The following is a 22,075-nucleotide window of genomic DNA, read 5'->3' as shown; positions in this document are numbered from 1 at the left end:
CCTGCATGTCTTTATGTAAATGTGTGTGTGGTCCTTCCGTGTGCAAGACATTAAGCTCTCTCTCTCGCTCCATCACCTTCTTATCTGTTCTCAGGACTCTGGGGGAGGCTTGGGCTCAGTTGAAGAAGAGCCTGACAGACGAGGCTGAGGTTCACCTAAAGTTCTCCTCCAAGGTAATTCACCCCACTTTTCTCCACCACCTCTTGGTGTCCATACAATCCTGCAGCTTCCTGTTCAGCTCTGCGGACAACGTAACACACGGCTGCAATGAACCAAACATGACAATGTCGTGCAATGTTTATCATTTTAATGATTTAACTCTGTAGAAAATATTTGTAGAGTGGGCTTTGTCAAACCATTCACACTGAATGGTACAAAAATGTCACTGCAACTTATCAACATGAAACTGTATGCTTTAACATAGTATAAAGATAAACTAGAGCATAAACAGGCTACTGTGCAATAAATCAGAAGCTGTTGTAATGAAAGTGTTTGCTCGTCTCTAAAGGACTCCCACTGTGTCATATCTCGCACATGAGGAGGCTTCCAATACGAACAAACTCAAGAATTCAAGAAAAATTGCAGAAAAATCTTGATTTTGCACTCTTACAAGGATGCATGTATGTTACGTGGGGGTTACAGTATGTGATTCCATATGAACTGCAGGCTCTGCAGTCAACGGCACACATGTGAGTCACGAGGCAGACAGACTGCCTTCAAATGTAATTACATACAGTAAAGGGCTTCCTGATGGCTCTGAGGCTTCAAATCAACATTTATCACCCGCCACCTCTTCCTGTCATCGCAGACTTTCCCCTTAATGGGAAGGGCTGCCGGTTCGGTCTCAGTCCGAGAGTTTTCACTTCCACCGCCGGCTCTGAGGGGAACTGCTCTTAATGTTAGGGTTGTGAAGTGCAAGTGCTAGACGGGTTTTGTCTGGAGAGCTAAGAGAGGGGAGAGGAAAGATAGAGGCCAGGATTACAGCTGGACTGGTGGAGGAAATGGAGGCGGTGATGTTATCCTCCAGAGATGCACAGATGTGCGGCACCGTTCCAGGCTCTCGGAGGAGAAGGGAGGATTTGAGTGGAAATGAACTTTGAATGAAGGTTTCCAATGTGACTGCAGGAGGGAGCTGCAGATCTCATTCATCACCGACAGCTGGGGCTGAACACCGCATTGCTTATTAGGATCAAATAACAAGTGACGGGCTCGCTACTCGCTAGCTACTCATTTCAAAAATAATATTATCTTGTCACATTCTTGGAGCAGTTTTCACACTGCGTGTAGAAAGGATGTTGTAAGTTTTGCTCCAAAAATCCAACCATTTCTCATCTGAGCCAGCTCAGTGTGAGAGAATGATGACATAATGTTGAAAGAGGCAATAGATCTAATTATGGTTTGTGGATAATTAAATCAGATATATAGAGGAGGGGGGCGATTAAAGTCATTTCCCTGTTTGATTGATAACTTTATCATTACTGATATTTAAACAGTGTAATTCTTTTTATGGCTTTCTGGTTGGAAAAGACGTTCCTTCAGCACCACTTTACATGCATGAGGAGTTAGTGCATCCGCGTCTGGATTTATATTGTAGCTTCCTGACAGATTTATTCCTTACAGTTATCAGCAATCTGGAAGTAATCATAAGTTGTGCATGCTTTCGGACAGTGGTCGCTGAGTGACATCCAATTGAAATTCAGCTGTATGCTGTTCCTACTCATTCATTTTTTTCTACCCCACCTCAGCCTGATGTGTGGAAATACAACAGAACTGAGTGGAAATGATTGTTTTTTTATATCCGTCCAGTTAAAAACCGGTTGTCCTCACATGACACTGTACTCGACAGAATGCAGCTCTGACCCACTTTGTTCAGTGTGAGTCTGTCAGCTCGTACTGACAAGGCTTTTGCTTCGGTCTGCATCTGCTAAGAGGGTCCCCTCACTCTCTCAGAGACCTTGATATGGTGTCCTGTTGATTCCGATGAAAGTTGCTAATGTGGAAAAATGTTTTTCTCGGATATATGGGTCAAATTGTGATTACGCAAAAGGCCGTTTGGAGTGTTTGTGTCATAAATGTACAGCCATATGTTTTGTAATGACAGCAGAAAAAGTTTCATTGTGTGTATTTTGGGCCAGTGTGTGTCATGTGACATGCAGTCCCAACTTTAGCCACCACACCAAACATGCCACGCTAAATAAAATAAACCTGTCTGTAGCAAAGCCACATACAAAGTTCAAGAACTACTGGGTAAAAACTGGGCAAATATAGTTTTTTCTGCCGTCTTTGTGTTTGTAGTTGTAGTCTTGCACTTTAATGTATGCAGGGTCCAACTTAACGCTAAACTGATCATCAAATGGAACTTTGCTTGTTGCTTAAGGTGACAATGGGCCCCTAAAGTTACAGTAATGCTACCCTCTCCTGCTGAGCAGGGAACCTTTAATAAGATCAAGGAAGCAAGCTCCTGTTTTTTTACTCCACTGTGAGTTTAGTCACACAGAGAGAAAAATCACCAAAATAAAACACTGACATTAATAAGACAAGAGAGGTTCATGCTTTCAGTTTGAGTCTGTGACACATGGTTTTATAGCCCTGGATTAATTAGTGTTACCCTGTACAACAGGCACCGTTTTAGCCTATTACATGTATTATATACAGTATATATTCTATTTCGCCTCTTTCGAATGCATGTGTCGTTAACGTCTGCTGGTCAGTGTTGAACTGTTGGCTGTGTTTGATCCGAGCAGCTGCAGAGTGAAGTGGAAAAGCCTTTCCTGACCTTCAGGGAGAACTTTAAGAAGGACATGAAGCGCTTTGACCATCACATCGCTGACCTGCGGAAGCAGCTGGTTGGGCGCTACGCAGCGGTGGAGAAGGTACACGCAAACACACGCAGAGAGAAGAGCAAGCACCGCAGCTCTAATGTAACACAGGTCTGCCCTCACACTCGGCAGCAGCACAGTTTCAGGAATCATTCCACTGGCGATTAAAATTCTAAAATCTCCTCTATAAACAGACGGCTGGTTTCTGGTCCCTGGAGTGTTTCCTGTTTTTGTATAATGTGCAATGCAAAGCGATTGGCTGACGCCTGAAGACAACTGCAAATCTGTCTCACATCATCTGTCATCTGAGCAGCGTTCGCCTGCAGAAGGGGACCAAACTAAACTCATGTGATGGACAATTGAGCATTTGAAGCGGGAAAAGAAATAAGACACTGGCCATGTTGGCTATGAAACAGCGTTAACACTGATGGATGAACGCTGAGAGAGCTGTAGCAGACTTCGTTATCACTGTGATGAATGGAAGCAGGCTGAAACATTCTAATAGCTGCAAACTTTTATCACTTTAGTTACGATGATATTTGTTTCCAGAACACTACTCATTTGTTGCTGCCTGAAATGTAAAAGCCGAGCATTTACTTAAAGCAGCGTAATAAGAGGGAGTGTTGCTTTAAGAGAAGGTTTCTATACGTGCAGCTGTTGGCTGAGAGTGTGTGTTTGACTTGAGTCCTAATCTTTACCCCCGGCAGGCTCGTAAAGCTCTGGCTGACCGGCAGAAAGACCTGGAGTTGAAGACCCAGCAGCTGGAGATCAAACTCAGCAACAAGATCGAAGAGGACATCAAGAAGGCCCGTAGGAAATCCACACAAGCAGGTCAGAGGCAGGGGTCAGAGGTCAAACTGTAGGGTCACCGTGGGGTCCCAGTCTCGCTCAGGTGTTTGTTGTTCAAGACGGGAGGGGCCACAGCCCAGCAGGCTCTCAGATCTAACCACTAGTGGCTACTGGTCTCTGATACAGATCATTTTTTTACTCTTTTTTTTCTCCATCTACTTTTATTTAATGCTCCTGTGTCCTGAGCATCAACTGCTCCAGAAAGAGGCATGGTTCTATGGTGCTGTAAGACAGGAGTCTGTGGGGTGAATTAGTTTTTTAAACCTGTATGACTTGAGGAGATGAGCGACCCGGCTGACGAGTTTCGCCTGCTGACGGTTTGCAGACTAACTAGGAGAGCTATTGTGAAAACGGTCGTGACTGATATGCCTTGCACGGTCCTAGCAGCTGGCTAATGTCATAGCTGTTGGCTGGCCCGCTACACTAGCTCACCATCTCACCGTGCGAGTAGCCACCGCATCGCCAAACCTCTCTCACACTGCCTATTCCACAGAGAGGTGTGGGTGAACTCCGCTAAAAGCCCTGCCAGAGACCCCACGAGGCTGCAGTGTTTATTATGCCCAACAGTAGGTGAGGTTTGTGCCTAAAGAAGTCCGTCCTGGGTGCTTCAGTTCCTGCTCTTAATGCACTCTGTTATTTTCATGGTGTGCTGTGTATTGGATCATTAGATACTTAGTGTGCAGTTTACATAGAGTTGAGTTTACATTTTAGATATCATACAGAGTCATCAACTCGTTCCACTCCATTTCCATCTTCAGTCTGACACTGTCTCCACTCTAACTGATTTCTGTCAGGGAGGGGGGGATTTGATTTTCCTTAACTCAGTAGAGTCCAACATAACCGCCTGAATCTAACTGATGCACAGCCCTGCCAACATACTGGTTGTGCTGTGGATTAAAGAGCGGAGTGAAGTAGATACAGACTGAAAAGACGCTCCACAACAGCGTTAGTCCCGTCCTGTTTGCTGATTGGCTAACATTTAGCCCCCCTGGCGCTCACTGGATAATGGATTTTTTATGTTGTCTTTGAACTTTGGCAAATTTTGATGGCAGCACCAGAGCAAAGCTCATAAAGTGTTGAAACTCAAAGAGTCTGTGCTGACCGAAAGGACAGGGAGGTTCATCCTCAGGGGCTCACGTGTAGCACAATGAGAGATCTCGACTTGATGGTGGCGCTCCACATCCTCTGGGGACCATGAATGTCATGGCTGTTAGTAAAAAACAAATGTGTGTGGGAACTGTTAACTCAACAGAAATCTTATCTGGATGTCATCGTCCAACCTATAAAAGTCCTTCCCCGCCAGCTGTGGGATTCTCTCTCATCAGAGTTCATCTGAGGATGATCAGCAGTGGGTTGTGTCAGCGCTGCCCTCCAGCTGCACACCAGACTCCTCCTACAGCAGCGCCCACCCAAACGGTTAACTCAGTGGACGTGATTCCGTGGCCTCCTCCAGTGTTTCTTTAGCCTTTCATTGGAGCGGTCGCTTGAGATTGGCATTGGACCGATATGCTGTGTTTGTCTTTTTACATGAGTCATCAGCTTTATCAGCACTTCGAGCCAGACTGGGAGTTTTTTTTTTTTTGATAGAGGGGGGAGGAGGGAAGAAGGGGGTCGGGAACACTCTGCGCTCGACTGGTCTGTGTTCACACCAGACTGACAGAGAGGCGTGGGTGTGGACCAGCTCCACAGTCCTCACACACACATGCATATTAATAATCTGTCTGCAAAACATACCCATCCCACAAGGTCATTTCATCTGTTACAAAGAAAAGAGTTCAAGACTTTTCAACTGCTGTGTTTCAAACCTCTACAGTGAGGTTCCACTGGAAACAAGGACTCCTCCCAATGTTTTCAGGCTGAATATGAGACTGAAAGTCTTGTTAAAGTGGCACCATGTGACTTTAGAATGAAAGAATAGCCCAATCTTCCACTTATAAATGCAAAGTTGGATTCATAACAGTTCCATACACTGATGTTTTTCTGCTGCACTCGCTTGTGTGGGTGTTGTTGCAATACCGGAGTGACATTATATATGATGCAGGTTTGAGTAATAGCTTCATGAGTTTGGTGGCTTTTCGAATGCCAAAACACCGCACAGCAGTTTATAATGCTGTCAAACAGGATTTTACCTCAAAGTGATGATTTGACACAAATGTGGCAAGCTTCCTCATGTTTTTCAGATGTTGAGGACTTGCAGTATTGACTCAGTACCTTCTAAACTATTCTAGCTTTTTGTTATTGTGGTTGTTTTGTTGGGTTTTTTTTGTCCCCCTGTCAGAAATGTGTTTCCATAATAGACACAAATAGAATCTTTTCTGCACTTTGAAAAGAAAGAAATGAGAGAAGAATAAAATATTCCAACCAATAATAGATAAATGAATAAATAGCAGGATTTTACTCTGGAAAGTTATCACTGTATCTGTCTTATGGCGGCTGATTTTAGCAAATTTTACATAGACGTTATTGTGTAAATGACATTACTGAGTCAGTTTGCTCTGCTACTGTCACAATAAACTGCACTTGAGCACCTCACATCTCTTAATGTTAGATATTCTCATGGCTGGGCCGCACAAACCGACCGAAACACTGATCGTGATCGATGTCCTCAAGAAAGAAATCAGATTGTTCAATATATTGTTGATAATTGAGACAACGGCCAATCAGAAAGCGTGTTCTGACCATTCAGTCGTAAGGATGGACAGCCCCCTTTCCCTCTGCTGTTTCTTCTGAACTCAGATAAAGATATGGGATGGGCGAGCGCTTCCCTCGAGAAGACTTGTTTGTACAGAAATGAACAGCTCACAGCAGCCTTAATCTTACACAGGTCACGTGAACAAACATGGTCACTACCAAGTTCACCACCTGATATACATGACTCAATTACGGTTCAAACACCAGTAAGTAGACTGATCCCCCCGGGAACAGGCAGGGAGATTCTCAGAGGACCAGCCTGCAAGAAACCTCAACGTTATTGTCTGTTATGCTATGAACTCTTTATTCTGGCAAAACTGAGGGGTCTTGGGGATTCAAACTTTTTGAAGTATCTCTCAGCCCTTTGCAAGCTTGTTACGTAGTTACGTGAAAAGCTTTTTTCAGTGCAAATTCACCTCACACACACTTTGTATTGTCCCGTTTGCATTAGTGAACCTGGACACATTGGGTTCAGCTGCAGTGAAACATGTCTGCATGTTAGAAGGACGCGAGGGGGGAAGGAAGGCGGGGTGGAAAAGTAGCTTTAGCAGCAGCCGGGTTGGTGTGTAAAAACTTTGAATAGGTGTGGAAAGTGAGTGGCTAAGAGTAAACAGATGTAGACTCTCCGCCGGAGTGTGATGTCATGACTCGACCGGGCACGGCCACATGCTGTCACGCGCACGTACCAGTCCGACATCTCCTCACACACAAACACACACTCAGCCGTCCCTCCTCCGTGCTGCTTATGCAACCAGAGAGAAAAACAGCAGCAGTTGTTGACGGTGCTCATGGCGTCTGGCTGCCAGTGATGATGACTACAGTGTGAGGGAAGCGGAGAGGAGACTGATGCCAAAACAACTAAAGCACGGCATCTGTCTGCTCATAACAAAGACTCATTATCGCTCCGTGCTCTCGCTGCATTGGATTACACGCAGTATTTTATCATTTATGTCTCAGCATAACAGGGATTTCCTCAAGGTTTTATATCAACTACCTAAGGCCGTGATCACCCTTTAACTGTGGAGCTCATTACTTTTGCTTTTATTTAAAAGGGAATTTATTGTGATTATTTTTAAGGCTTCGGGTGCTGATGCGACGGGCTTATCTGCGGCATGAACAGCAGCTCTTTTGCATTTTTGTCCCATTTTCCTTCACGTACTCTTCGCAGAGCTGCGTTCTGAGCTTACCTGAAGACCCTGTTTACTGAAAACTGTGCTGCAACAGCAATCGCTGCAACTTTTTGATGTGCCAGAACATCTAATCTACCTTAAGATAAATAAATAGATGCTTTTTTTCTTTAACCTCCTCAGTCCCACAGACAGCGGGCCTGTCGCCATGAAGTCATGCTGCACAGCCAAAACACACACACAAGACTCTCTTTTTTTTTTTTTTTCCAATTCTAGTGGAGATCTCAAAGTTTCTAGAGATACCAAATTTAGAAGAATTTATAGAAAAAGCTTCAAGGCTTACACTGATACGGAATATATACAGTATGATGCTGTCAAATTGGAATAACTTATAGCTTATATGTTAATTAACAATGGAGCAAATGACAAAAGTGAGAAGATTAGCACCTGACTCTGCAGTTCCTTGCAGCTCTATGGAGATTTTTATCCTCTTCTAGCTCATTGTTTTTTGCAGTACTTGGCTTAAAGCTTTCTGTGGCGACGGAAGAAACATGTCGATTTAAGAGTTGTTACTTCTGTTAGTTGACCTGCAGCATCCCGCACAGCCGCGTCCATCTCGCCCACCATATACATAGGAAGATGACATTTCCTCCCTATAATTATGCTTACCGTCTGCACTGTAGTTTGACTTCTGTGGACGTGTTTGAAGGCCCTGGAGGGTTGCATTTCCTCCTAAGACTCCACTCTGACAAACACAGTCCCACGTCGGCTGTGTGCCACCTATTTAAAAGAAGAATTGAATATGAATGTGAATATAAAGGGAGACGTATCAGCAGACAGTGAGAGAGGCGTATGCTGAAGAGCAGAACGATCAGCATCATTTCCTCTTGATTTGATCTCACAGATGATCAGTGCTTGTTGTTGCTGTCAGCAGGATACAGGCTGTGCCATTAATGAAAGGACAGATTAGACCTGTCCCTTTATCACTGCTTACAGTATCATAATGAAATCTACTATCAGTCCAGATTGTCTGTATTGTTTTTGGGTAATCATATCAGCTGGTTTAAGGTGGAACAGATGCTGAACATGTGTGTTGTAGCAACATCAGCTGGGACTGAACAGTTGGGTTCTGGCACCACCTAGTGGGCAGATTGTGCACTACATATTGTAATGCACAGTACAGTCTATGACATGTTGTTCCACTTTAAGAAAGTCTCTGATGCTGGTCTCTTTATTCTTTGGAACAGGAGACGATCTGATGCGCTGTGTCGACCTTTACAACCAGTCTCAGTCCAAGTGGTTTGAGGAGATGGTCACCACGAGTCTGGTAAGAAACCATGCGTGGAATGTGTGTGTAGTTTGGTGTGCAGTTGTTTTTCAGTGGATGAGAACATCTTACGGTGTGTTCTCAACTGTTCCAATGTGCAAAACTCATAATGTACACTGTCAGAAGAAGTACTCTGATCTTGAAGTGAAAGTCCTGCAATGAAAATGTTACTTAAGGTACAAAAGTATTAGCATCAAAATGTATTTAAATGATCTAAAGTAAAAGTACTTTGCTCATTATGCCATTTCAGAATAATAGATTATTATAATATTGGATTATGGTTGCAAATGCATTGCTGTGCTCATCCTTTTAATGTTAATGTGGAACTAATTTGAATTTATTATTATTATTATTTTTTACATATGAACATCCCCCAGGGGACCAATAAAGCCTTACTGACTTATTAATATATTGTCATTGAATAAAAAATAACTCAATATGCAGTATAATAGCCATTATTTTACAGACATATGGATGTATTAGACCCCTCTGTATAGATACACATGCCCATGTGCTTGCATACACAACCCTGTACAGTGTGTGTGTGTATATAATATATATATTATATACACATACATGCATGCACGCACACACACACAGTACTGTGCAAAAGTCTTAGGCAGGTGTGAGGAAATGCTTTAAAGTAAGAATGCTTTCAAAAATATGAAATATGTTTACTTTTATCAATTTACAAAATGCAAAGTGAGCGAACAGAAGAAAAATGTAAATCAAACCAGTATTTGGAGTGACCACCCTCTGCCTTCAAAACAGCATCAGTTCTTCTTGGTACTCTTTCTGAAGGAACTCTGCAGGTAGGTTGTTCCAAACATGTTGGAGAACTAACCACAGATCTTCTGTGGATGTCGGCTGCCTCAGATCCTTCTGTCTATTCATGTAATCCAGACAGACTCTAATGACACTGGCTGTATGTTTGGGGTCCTGCTGCAGAATAAATTTGGGGCCAATCAGACGCCCCCCTCATGGGATTGTGTAATAAGTATCTGCCTGTGTTTCTCAGCATCGAGGACATCATTAACTCTGACTAAATCCCAACTCCATTTACAGAGAACCTCCACCAGCTTCACTGTTGTCTGCAGACACTCATTATTGTTCTGCTCTCCAGCCCTTCAGTGAACAAACTGCCTTCTGCTGCAGCTAAATGTTTCAGATTTGGACTCATCAGTCCAGAGCACCTGCTGCCACTTTTCTGCTCCCCAGTTCTTCTGTTTTTCTGCACAGTGAAGTTGCTTGGCCATGTTTCCACCTCAGAGGTTTGGCTTTCTGGCCACGATTCTTCCATGAAGACCACTTCTGGCCAGACTTCTCTGGGCAGTAGATGGTGTAACTGGTCCCACTGGTTTCTGCTGGTTCTGAGCTGATGGCTGCTGGACATCTTTAGACTTTAAAGGGAAGTAAACATAATGTGTCTTTTATCAGCTGCACCAAGTCTCCTTGGCTGACCGCTGCGTCTACCGTCCTCAGCGCTGCCCGTTTCTTTGTGCTTCTTCTTGAACAGCACATCCTGAAACCCCAGTCTGCTCTGACATGTTTGCCTGGCAGAGACCTTGCTGATGCAGTAGAACCACCTTGTGTCTTGTTGCTGTGCTCAGTCTGAACATGATGACCTGTTTGGCTGTTCTTCACCCAGTTTTAATCCTCCTGCAGCTGTTTCTGTTCCAGTTAATGACTGTGTTTCAACCTACATATGAAACTGATGATCATTAGCACCTGTTTGCTATAACTGGTTAATCACACACCAGACTATGATCCTATAAAATCCCTGTTCCTAGAAGAACTGATGAAGGCAGAGGGTGGTCAGAGGGAGGTCACACCAAATATTGATTTGATTTAGATTTCTTCTGTCCGCTCACTGTGCTTTTTGTAACTCCATGAGAACAAACAATTCAATGTTGTATTTTTGAAAGCGTTCTTATTTTACAGCATTTCCTCACACCAGCCTAAGACTGTATGTGTGTTCATTACTCATCAAGTAACAACTAATGACTATGATTTCACAGTTCAAGTTTTTTTAGAAAAAGCTTTGTGTTTCAGTTCTATAGAGAAAGTTTCAGGTATTTGTGTCTATTTGTGTCAAACTAGATGGCTCACCAAGTATTCACACTTGCAGAATACACCTATAAACAGCACAACATGACATTTCATCACACGTCCCCTGTTAACAGACCGCTGCTCAGTGCAGACAGACGGAGGTGCAGAGATCCTTCTGTGACTCAGGCGTTACTAACTGCTCTCTTCCACAGGAGCTAGAGCGGCTGGAGGTGGAGCGGGTGGAGATGATCAGGCAGCATCTGTGTCAGTACACCACCCTTCGGCATGAGACGGACATGTTCAACCAAAGTGTAAGTAAAAGTTAAAACGAACAGCTGCTCTCGACAGAGGGTGAAGCTGTCTGAATGACAGCTGACATGTATGATAGCTGGGTCAAATAACAGCAGAGGAACATTTTAGCAGGTCTGGGACCATTTTGTGAACTGTAGAAAAGGTGGGAATCTGTCCCTGTTACATGTACTGTTAAGAGGAGGAAGATTATATTATGTTACATAACATCCTTACCATACATACCTTAATACATCATGTGCTTTTATTTTTATATATGTATGTGTGTGTGTATATGTATGTATATATATGTATGCATATGTATATATATGTATGCATATGTATATATATGTGTGTGTGTGTATGTAGTGACCCCTTTTCGCCAATCGATCAGGGGCACCTGGTAGCTGATGGTGAGGATGTTTTGACGCGTGTAAATGACATGTCCACTCCGCTGCTTTATCCACAATATGGTGCTGTTTATTGTTATGTTCTTCGGTTCCAGTTTCCTATAGCAGATTACCAATTCTGAATTAAACAAACAACCTGACACCACGCCACGACACGACACGTCACCTTTCGACACGTTCTAAAACTGTTTTCTTCTCTTCCCATCAGTCCACACCTGGGTGCATCACCTGGCTGATTATATGCCCTCTCGCATGTCACAGCAGGGATGCCCCCAGTGGTGGGAAGCTCACAGCAAAAACTAAACAAAGATATCTAATACAATACAAATGCACAGAAATGGCTCTTACACACCGGCCCCTAATTGGTTCTGTCAGAAGACAAAGCAATTCAAAATAAATTTTACATAAAGAGCCATTAAAATTACAACTGAAATTAGAACCATACAAAATGAAAATTCAACTCTCTGGTTGACATAACAGTATAAATCATGAACCGTGGTTTTTATTCAGTTGCTTCACAAAGAAGACATATCTTTGTCACTGGTCTCTCAAGCACATTAGTCTTGGTCTGGAGACGTACAGAACGAACCAGCCCTTTTTTATCAGTGTAAGTCTCCAGTATCCTTCCAAGTATCCAGGATCCACGAGGAGCTGTTGAATCAACAATGACAACAACATCTCCAGGTACAAAATTTCTTTTTTTCCGTATTCCATTTTTGCCTTTCTTGCAGTAAAGGTAAGTATTCTTGAATCCACCTCTTCCAGAAGAGATCAGCTAAGTATTGACTTTGTCTCCATCTTCTTTTTATGTACATGTCTCTTTTTTCAAAGATTCCAGGCGGCAAAACTGGTTTTCCTTTCATTAACAGGATGTGATTTGGTGTTAATGGTTCCAGGTCATTTGGGTCATTGGACAACTTTGTTATAGGACGATCATTAAGTATGGCTTCCACTTCACATAACACTGTGTGAAGTCCTTCCTCATCCAAACATTGTTGACGAAGCACAGTGTTAAGAATTTTCCTGACCATACGTATGATACGTTCCCAGATGCCGCCATGATGGGATGAGGCAGGAGTGTTGAAAATACATTTAATTCCTTCCTGTGCCATAGTTCTTTGAACTTTGTCATTATCCAATGAAGTCCAAGCTTCCCTGAGCTCCCTTTCGGCTCCTACAAAGTTAGTTCCATTGTGCGATCGCATTGTAGAGACTTGCCCTCTACGGCAGATGAACCTCCTGTCTGTATCGAGTGAATTGGCAATCTCCAAATGGACTGCTCTACTGGACATGCAAGTGAAAAGAACTCCGTAGCGCTTTAGGATAGTGTGCCCTCTTTTCACGTCAATAGGACCAAAATAATCCACACCAACATGTGTGAACGGTGGGAGATCAGGCTCAATTCTTTCAGTGGGGAGGTATGCCATTTTTTGCTCACCTACCTTTCCTCTCATACGTCTGCAGATGTAACATTTTGTTATTACCTTACTCACAGCTGAATCAGCATTTGTGATCCAATATCTTTTTCTCAGCTTGGCGAGTACATGATTTTTGCCACCATGGCCCAGTTGTTCGTGAATATGGCGGAGCATGAGACCTGATATGTGTTGGTCTTTGGCCAGAAGGAACGGGTGTTTTGTATCTTCAGGCATGGAAGATTTATTTAATCGTCCTCCGACTCTCAAAAGGCCTCCATCATAAATTGGGTCAAGTTTATAGATGGTGCTTTCCCTCTTCACTTTAGACTTTCCAGAGGAGAGTGCAGCAATCTCATCAGGAAATCTTTCCAACTGGCTGAAGTGAACAATAGAGGTTTCAGCTTCAGACAGGTCATCCACAGACAGTCTTTGGTCTCCAAAGGTGGCTTTAAATTTCTGCATCTCCACTTTAACATCTGTTGACTGACCACTATCACCACTGATGTGTGCGGAAATAAGCTGCTTCCTTTTTTGGCTTAAATTCAACAGGATCCTTTTCAATTTGAGCATCCAACCTACTGCAATTCTCAATCTTTTCCAACTGGAAAAGTAAGCGATCAACTTTTGAGTGGCATTTGCAGCAGTTTCAGCAATAACTGCATTCACTGTGAAGTTCCTTTTAACTTCTGGGTCATCACCAATCTGTGAATCCACAGTCTGCACCGGCCACTCATTTTCCATTTTCCACAGAAATTTTGGACTTTCAATCCATCTTCCTTGAATCAAGTGTTCGATCTCCAATGACATCTCCTCTTTGTCGTTAGATAACCGCTCACTGAAATTCTGATTATATTGATTTATTAACAGCTCTTCCAGTTTGCCAACACCAATACGATTAACAAATGCTGTAGTGTGGCCAGTCTCGCACTGTTTCCCTGCAGAGGTCCATTAATCACCCATCCAAGAAGAGTTTTCACAGCATATGGCCCCTCTCCCCGACTGTTGATCACCTCCCATGGTTCCATTAACTTTGAGGCGTTTGTACCAATTAACAAATCAACGTTGGCATTAATATGAGGAATATGTGCATCTCTAAGATAAGACCACTTGGCCAATTCTTCTTCACTGATTATGTTGTCTACTGACACTGGCATTTCCTGTTGTGTAAATGTACTGGGAAGTGTAAAGTACTGATTGTCAGTGAGACCAGAAACTTCCAAACCCTCGACCATGTAGCTTGGCACGGTGGCAGTGTGGCCCATGGTATGTAGGTGAATACTTGTTCTTTTTCCTTTAATGTTGAGTTTCTCTTTTAGATTCTCAGAGCAAAAAGTGTCAGTGCTTCCTGGATCCAAAAATGCGTACACTTGAATCACCTTGTTTCCTTTTGTACACTTCACATTGACTGGCAGGATTGGAAGGATGCCGTTACTGCCCCCGGCCCCTGTATGACCACACGTGGAGACAGCTGTGCCACTCACCAATTGTTCCTTTGGCCAGTCCTCCTCTTTACTTTTTTCTCAATATGAAGGATGCTGGGGTGGGTTTGGCTACAAAACAAGCAAGATATGCGCTTACTGCAGTCCTTGCTCATGTGCCCTGTGTGTAGGCAACCGAAGCACACCACCTTTTTAACTGAGAACACTGATCCAATGTGTGTCCATGTTTACAGTGCAGACAGAAGTTTTTCATGTTGGCAGGCATATTGAGTTCATCCAAATATCGCAGCTCCTGCATAGTGTTGCAGCATTCAGCCAAGCACAACGCATAGGCTTGCAGGCCGTTTTTATCCTCTGCCTTAACAGTAGGCCATTCAGTTAACTTGTTCACATAAGCAGCTGTGATTTTTAATTCATTTCCAAAATGTTTGGTAAGATCTTTGGCTGCATCATAAGCTCTGTCTGATGGTAAATGTTGGCAACTGCGAACCAGCTCTCTAGGCTGCCCCCCAGTGAATTGTTCCAAATAGTACAAGCAGTCTCCTTTTTGCATTTTTGTTTCCACACATTGCTCAAAGGCACTCACGAAAGCCCTAAATTGCAAAGGATCTCCATTAAAAGTAGGCACGTCTCTGCGTGGTAGAAATTGAAACCTCTGCGTTTGAACCAGTAGTTCTGTTACTTCATTTTGTTTGTGTAACAACCTGTAGAGAGCTTCAGTGCCTTGAAGAGGTGTTGCTTGAGCACTGAGATTCTTATTTGCGGTGTGTCCTTGTGTGTTGATGGATGCTTCCTGCTTGGGAGCAACTTCCAGCTTTGCCTTTGGGACGGAAAGCTTTAAATAAGATGCCATTCCATCTGAATGCTTGCTGTGTTTACTTGCCACACTGCTCTGTGGTGAGGCTCCACATTTGTATGCAGAGTTTGGGAATCCACTTCATTCCTTTCAGCCTGAGGCCCTTTGTTCAACTCATCACCCTCAGCAACTTCATCCGGAAGGCAACTTTTATTTTCAACCAACCACTTGTTTACCTGTGTGATAAACTCATTGACAGATAGCATTTTTGCTTTAAACCACGTTTCGTTCTTTTCAAACTCATCTGGTGGCAAAAACTTCAATTAAGATTGATGGTTTGCAGCAGCTTCATCACACAGCTTAGTATATTTCTCAAATGTACTTTTCACCTCCTTTACAAAGTTTTTAATCACCCATCAAATCAACAATCATGTTTTTAAGAATGACTGCATTTTTTAACTTACTCTTTCTCTCTTTTTGCAGCTTTACAACCTTTGCCATTATGGCCTTTTCTGTCAATTTAAAAGGACGCTTTTTCACAGAGAGATCTCCCCCACTTGCTCCTAGATTAACTTGTTTTTCTGTCTCCTTTAAGAGTTCAGTCTCAGTCTCGTTTTCTTTAATGCCCATGATTATGCAAATAATCAGTCTGTCATTTGCATATGCGCACAGTCTTATGCAAATTGCATTCGCGCTCCGTTACGCTCAGGCAGTCAACACCAATGCATTGGATTTTACGCGTAAAGATGTGTGCACACGTTCACCGGTAACGTTACCCTCTCAAAGGCCTTCTAGTGTGGAGCTACACATACCTCAGCGTTGGCCGGCATACAGGTGTGCTGTGCTGACGTCCCGGTTCCTCCTGACTGACCGCAGCTCCAGTAGCTCCGGAACCAAACAAAGACACGCCAGTAGCCGAACGGCAGCAGCATCCAGCGCTGTCCTCAATGAAACAGTTTTAGACTTAATGTAGTGTTTACTTGCCACACTGCTCTGTGGTGAGGAACTTAACACTGCCAGTTTTGCAGCAGATGCTGCCAGTTGTGTTTCAATTTCCAATTGTTCTTGTTTCCTCCTTATTTGCTCTGCCTGTTTCTCCAAAGCATGCTTTTTCCTCCATAGCTGATGGTGAGGATGTTTTGAAGCGTGTAAATGACATGTCCACTCCGCTGCTTTATCCACAATATGGTGCTGTTTATTGTTATGTTCTTCGGTTCCAGTTTCCTATAGCAGATTACCAATTCTGAATTGAACAAACAACCTGACACCACGCCACGACACGACACGACACGTCACCTTTCGACACGTTCTAAAACTGTTTTCTTCTCTTCCCATCAGTCCACACCTGGGTGCATCACCTGGCTGATTATAAGCCCTCTCGCATGTCACAGCAGGGATGCCCCCAGTGGTGGGAAGCTCACAGCAAAAACTAAACAAAGATATCTAATACAATACAAATGCACAGAAATGGCTCTTACAGTGTGTGTATATATATATATATATGTGTGTGTGTGTGTATGTATGTATGTATACCCCATTTACACCAGCAGAGGTAGACATCTTACCTGATGTCTACAGAGTTAAGGTGTGTGTGTGTGTGTGTGTGCAATCAACTGACTGCTGCTCTCTGTGTGTCCAGACGATGGAGCCGGTGGACCAGCTCCTGCAGTGCGTGGACCCGGCCAGAGACAGAGAGCTGTGGGTGTGCGAGAACAAGACTGGAGACATCAGGCCAGTAGACATCGAGATCTGACCTCAGTGCTGTGTGACGGCTCAGCTCACACAGACTTCTACATGCCTGAGGACTGACTGGAAGATGAAATCTGTGCTGGGATCTCCACTCACCCCCACCCCCACCCCCCACCCCCCAACACTGATCCACTTGTGACTCCTAACAGACTGAGGGATGATCAGTCAGCGCTCGCTGGCTCTTCACCTCCCCGCGAGCAGCCTGCTGAGGATGAAGTCAGTATTTGGGGAGTTTTGCGCCAAGCGATGAATGAAGATGTCAGATGGTGACAGCTGGTAGTTTTTCTGTTGCGGCGCAGGAGAATGGGAACCATGGGTGCGAACCGTGAGGCAAATGATCAGGAAGCACCAACAACAAATATTTAACACCTGTAAATGTTGAACAGCTTTATGTCCTGCAGCGGTGCAATGCTGCTGCTTGTGTGTGCTTCTGCTCCGTGAGGTAAGTCTCTGATTCTGACACGCGTGACATCAGAACTACACAAGTGATTTAACTGATGCTGCAAAGCAAAATGAATTCTGACCTAAGAGTGTTACTTTGTACCAAAAGAAGACTAAAGTATTTCAGTACTAATGTCCACTATGTGCAGGTGTCGAGTGCTTGCTAAGCCCCGCCCCCCTTTGTTACTGTTGCTGCGCCTGTCGCACATGGAGAAAATCATGAAAACAATGAAATCGGTGGCACATTCACCACTCAGAGCTAGACACTGAAACGACGACTGTGGAGGACAGACTTTATTAGCTACAATAAGATAGTGTGTCGATTCCGTTATTAATTCCTGATCATTTTTTTGTGTGGAAAAAAAACGAGGCCTGCACAGAGTCTGTACCTGTTTTATCACCTCTGACTGTGTGGCCACCATGTGTGTCTAAAGACATTTGAACTTGTTCTAACGGTTAAATGTTAATATTTGAACATTACAACATGTTCGACATCAATAAACATACAAAAAAAAACTTTTCTTAAAAAGATATGACTCGGAAAATCTAAAACTGGCCCATAAAATCAGCAGAAAGTGAGCATGAGTGCTTTCTCTGGGAGGATCGCAGACCTCTGTGGCTGATGGTGTCTCCAGCTGTTGGAGAACACCCTCTCAGATGGAGTGGAGCCTGCATGTTTGGCACCAATCTTACAATAATATTTCTGATCATTCCCCTCAGTAACAGACCTGCTGCTCGGTTGGGAGGCAGCGGCACTCGTGCATAGAGTCAAATACACAGCAGTCCTGGAATTTACGCCCATGATGGGTAGAAAGATGTTTCGGCATGTTGCCGGTGGTTCCACCCTTACTTGAAATAATCATTTTACACACATTGCAACCAGCGCTGTTGTCATCTTTCATGTCTTGAAATGCAGCCAGGCTTTGGACACGCTTCTTCCTCTCCGCCTTCACTCCTTTTTTTACGAGTCTCCTGCAGCTTAGATGCAAGAGTTTGACGTCAATGTTTTCATCGCACAGTTGTCAGAAAAAGGATGAAAAGAGCTGGTAAATGAATCACATGGGTCGGGACAATCTGGAACTGTTCCTCAATTGGAACCGGTTCTAGATTCCTGTCCCTCGTCTCCATTAACTCATTATCTAATTCATGTATTACATTTTGTTTTTGGCTCTTGATAAGAGACGCTGTCCTCCACACCGTCCGTGCTGTGACTGTCAGTAGCTCATCGGTAACAAACAGTGTTCGGGGTCGGGGGTTTAGTGAACGCTCAACCGCAGAGGACGCAGATCCTAAATGTTTCCACACTTGTTCGCCTCTCTGAAGAAAATTAGAACCCGGAAGTTGAAGACCACTCTGTTTCATTTCCACCTGTGTTTGACTTCATTCCTAATAAGAATTAAAAAATCAGCCAATTGCACTTTATACCCAAATGATTTTTACTGAGTATACTGTAAGTTGCTGTTCACATGAAAAGTATTCTAAAGAGAACTTACTTGTTACACATTTTATTACTAATGGAAGTTGGGAGTGTTGTGGTTATGTGTACATATATGGGATGGATGTGTGATTTGCAATGAAAGGAGGGAGTCGAGTGATTGATGTAAAATACAGTAAATAGAGGGATCTTACACAAAGACATGAGATATACAGAAAACCGGTACTGATAATATATAAAACATAGACGTGTTTTACATGCAAAAGAAACAACAGCCCTCTTAAATATCCTAGGAAATATAAGTCAAGTTGCTTCAGTTGGATTCAGTGCCAATGCTGCTGCCTGCACGAGCTAAGTGTTGTACAAAATTCTTTCAGTGGACAGCTGAGAGAAGATGAGTGAGATGTGTTTGTACATTAACAGCTGACGGTTGGCTTTTTTTTCATTAATAAAAATGAGAATATGTATCTTATGTCACACCGTGGTCCTTCCCACTTTATTTTTGTTTGACCCCTAAATGGAAGAAGGCACAGAGAGAAGACATAATAAATGAAAAAGGTCTTTTATTTTGCCTAAAAAAAAAAAAACCCTGATTTTCACATTCAACAATAAAATGGTTTGTTACAGGCCTTGGCAGCGATAATAAAGATGTGGTTAAACGTTTAGACAAAGATACATGTGGACTTTCTCAGGTAGTTTAGGTCAAATCCATTACTGCATTTCTTACTATTGACCTCAAACAAACTGTGCACTGATGACACCTTGTTGCAAATCTTATGTGGTGGGTTTGTTAGTCATTTATAAACCATTAGTTAATGAGGAACTATTCATTTATATCTAAATGCAAATTATTTTAATGTAATATATATGTAATTTAAACACAGCTGCTAACTGTATTCATCTAAAGGCTTTCACATTTGTTCTTATAGGTAGGAAATATTGTCTGGTAGGAAATACGGGATTCAGCATGTATAAATGTAGGTTATAGCTCAAAGTGTACAAAGTTGTGCTCAGACTATTTCATGTCTAGCCTAGCTAACGTTGTTCTGTTGTACTCACCAACAGAAAATGTCAGAGTTATGGGATGCAGTGTTAGTAGAGTACATTAGCTCTCGGTGTTGTTGGTGTAATGGCGGTGACTAGAGAACATTGTGGACCACGGTACACTATGTATCTATAAATGGTGACTACTTCAGTCTTTAGATTAACAGCCAGTGGTTATTTCTGTCTATTATAAATGTAAATGAAGGATTTGTTAATCATAATTAACTGATGGCTTATAAATGACTAATGACTGGTCTTTGTGATGAAGTGTTCCAGTACAGTTTTCCATACTGAATCTGTTTCACATACAAATATGACATTATAAAAAGTGGATATAAAAGTGTGTTATTAAAGCTGTGACCTTACAGACTGCAGTGATAACAAAGAGGAAGGAATGGAACTGATCGCTGGCGTTGTACAGTACACACTAGCAGGTTTGTTTAGGACCTGAATGTGTTGTGAAACTGTAGTTTCAGCCTCTGATGTTTCAAACTTCATACTGTACCATGTTTCACTTCTTCAAAAGACATTAGAGCCCGAGCGGGGTGGGACTCAGAGCTGACCGCCGTGGCGTCACGATGACATCGCAGCTGCATTTCTAGTCGACCATGAGCTTCTTGAGGGAGTTGAGATACGCCGGGATGAGGGAGCTGACAGACTCGTTGTCATCGTTGAGGATCTTCTCCCCTCTGCCCTCTGAGCCCACAGAGCTGGGTGACCGGACCAGGCCGGGGTACGGGGTGCTGTAACCCTGGTGGAGCACAGAGCACCTCAGAGTCAGTAATCAGACAACAACCACAGACAGAAACCCTACCTCTGGGATCTCCCCTGCGGAGATACTGATCACCCCTGCAGAGATAAAGGGGGTTTTGGTCAACTAAAACTAAACTAAAAAAATATTACAGTGCAATTAAATTTTTTTAATTTTGGACTAAAATTGCAACAAATTGAAAATAGCCAGTCAGTAGAACTGTTTCTTGTGTGTTACCTACCATATTTAAACAAAAAGCTCTTTTTTCTTTGCACATGCTGAGAAAAGATGTGTCTCAAAGGTACTAAAATATTTCACAGTACATTAGTCTCACAGTTTTTCACGTCAGTCTTACAACAATAGTCAGATGCCCATTAAAACACAACCAGTTCTTCCTGGCTGTAATCATCCCTCCTGTTCATGCTGGCCAATAAAAAAAACCTACACACAAAAAATACTTATTATACTTATTAATACTTATATAATACTTAAAATAAGTGTATTTTTATTCATAATGGACACATTTCATTTTGCAGTTTGCCTCAGTTTTATTGACTAAAAACTGGTCCACGCTTTAGAGTAAATAAGAACATACTGCAGCACAAGGGATGCAGTGACAGTACAGACTATAAAAGTATAGCGGCTGGTTCATTTGAACATTTTATTTTTTAATAAATGATATGGTGACTGACCGCCAACATGCTCATAATGACAATGCTAACATGGTGATGGTTAGCTGGGGTCTGCCATCTTAGTTTAGCCTGTTAGCATCACAGATTGGAATTAGCAGTGCGGCCAAGGCTGATGGGAACGTTATTAGTATCATCCAGGTGTTTGGTCACAAACCAAAGAAGTGGACAAATAAAAGTTTTGATCTGATGATACAGTCCAGCACCAAATGAAACCATTTGATTTGGGAATGTTTTGGTCTTCTAACATCCACCCATCCATCCATCCACCCATCGTCAATACTGCTTGTCCTTCAGAGTCGCAGTATGTTGTTAATGCTAAGATATGCTTGACTTTCCTTAGAACTAAGAATATAAACTTTAATGTGTTACAGCTACAGTGTTGAATTTTAGACTATTAAAGTGGTAGGCAGGATGAAGGATTGTGTCCTTCGATTATAGAATGAAAATCACTTATTTGATTTGAAGTGAATGCCAACTCCTGGAGGGTTAACATTCAGCTCTAACTCTGAATAATGACAGACACCAACTGTAGACCACGTTAGTCACAGCAGGATGACACTAGAATACGTACAGAGGAGTATCCTTTGCCGAAGCTGCCCCTGTTCTTGGTCCTGATCTTGGTGAGTGCCGACTCAGCAATGTCAGCTCGCTCCTCAGCGTCATCCAGCTCATGGACGGTCTTCCTGTACTTCGCCAAGTTCATGTTAGCTTGTTCCTCCTGCGGTGACAACAGTGCATGCGTGAGCGAAA

The 22,075-nt window shown here is 42.9% G+C and overlaps 2 protein-coding genes across 2 annotated transcripts in view; one reads left to right on the top strand and one right to left on the bottom strand.

Moving 5' to 3' along the window:
• The window catches only part of gas7b (growth arrest-specific 7b), a 57,992-nt gene extending 40,267 nt beyond the window's left edge, over positions 1-17,725 (top strand). Inside the window, exons 9-14 of the mRNA XM_070851955.1 lie at positions 95-173; positions 2,745-2,873; positions 3,527-3,650; positions 8,734-8,813; positions 11,075-11,173; positions 16,853-17,725. Coding sequence (XP_070708056.1) covers positions 95-173; positions 2,745-2,873; positions 3,527-3,650; positions 8,734-8,813; positions 11,075-11,173; positions 16,853-16,966 — 625 coding nt within the window. The 3' untranslated portion in view covers positions 16,967-17,725. The remainder of the gene's footprint in view (positions 1-94; positions 174-2,744; positions 2,874-3,526; positions 3,651-8,733; positions 8,814-11,074; positions 11,174-16,852) is intronic.
• A 1,708-nt stretch (positions 17,726-19,433) lies between these two features.
• The window catches only part of LOC139220215 (putative uncharacterized protein MYH16), a 38,848-nt gene continuing 36,206 nt past the window's right edge, over positions 19,434-22,075 (bottom strand). Inside the window, exons 22-23 of the mRNA XM_070852285.1 lie at positions 21,897-22,043; positions 19,434-20,633 (exon numbers count right to left, since the gene is read on the bottom strand). Coding sequence (XP_070708386.1) covers positions 20,481-20,633; positions 21,897-22,043 — 300 coding nt within the window. The 3' untranslated portion in view covers positions 19,434-20,480. The remainder of the gene's footprint in view (positions 20,634-21,896; positions 22,044-22,075) is intronic.

The sequence above is a fragment of the Pempheris klunzingeri genome, chromosome 20 (assembly GCF_042242105.1).
Source record: "Pempheris klunzingeri isolate RE-2024b chromosome 20, fPemKlu1.hap1, whole genome shotgun sequence".
NCBI classification, from domain to species: Eukaryota; Metazoa; Chordata; class Actinopteri; order Acropomatiformes; family Pempheridae; genus Pempheris; species Pempheris klunzingeri.
Note: the sequence above shows the minus strand (reverse complement) of the source record. Positions and strands in the feature narration are given on the sequence as shown.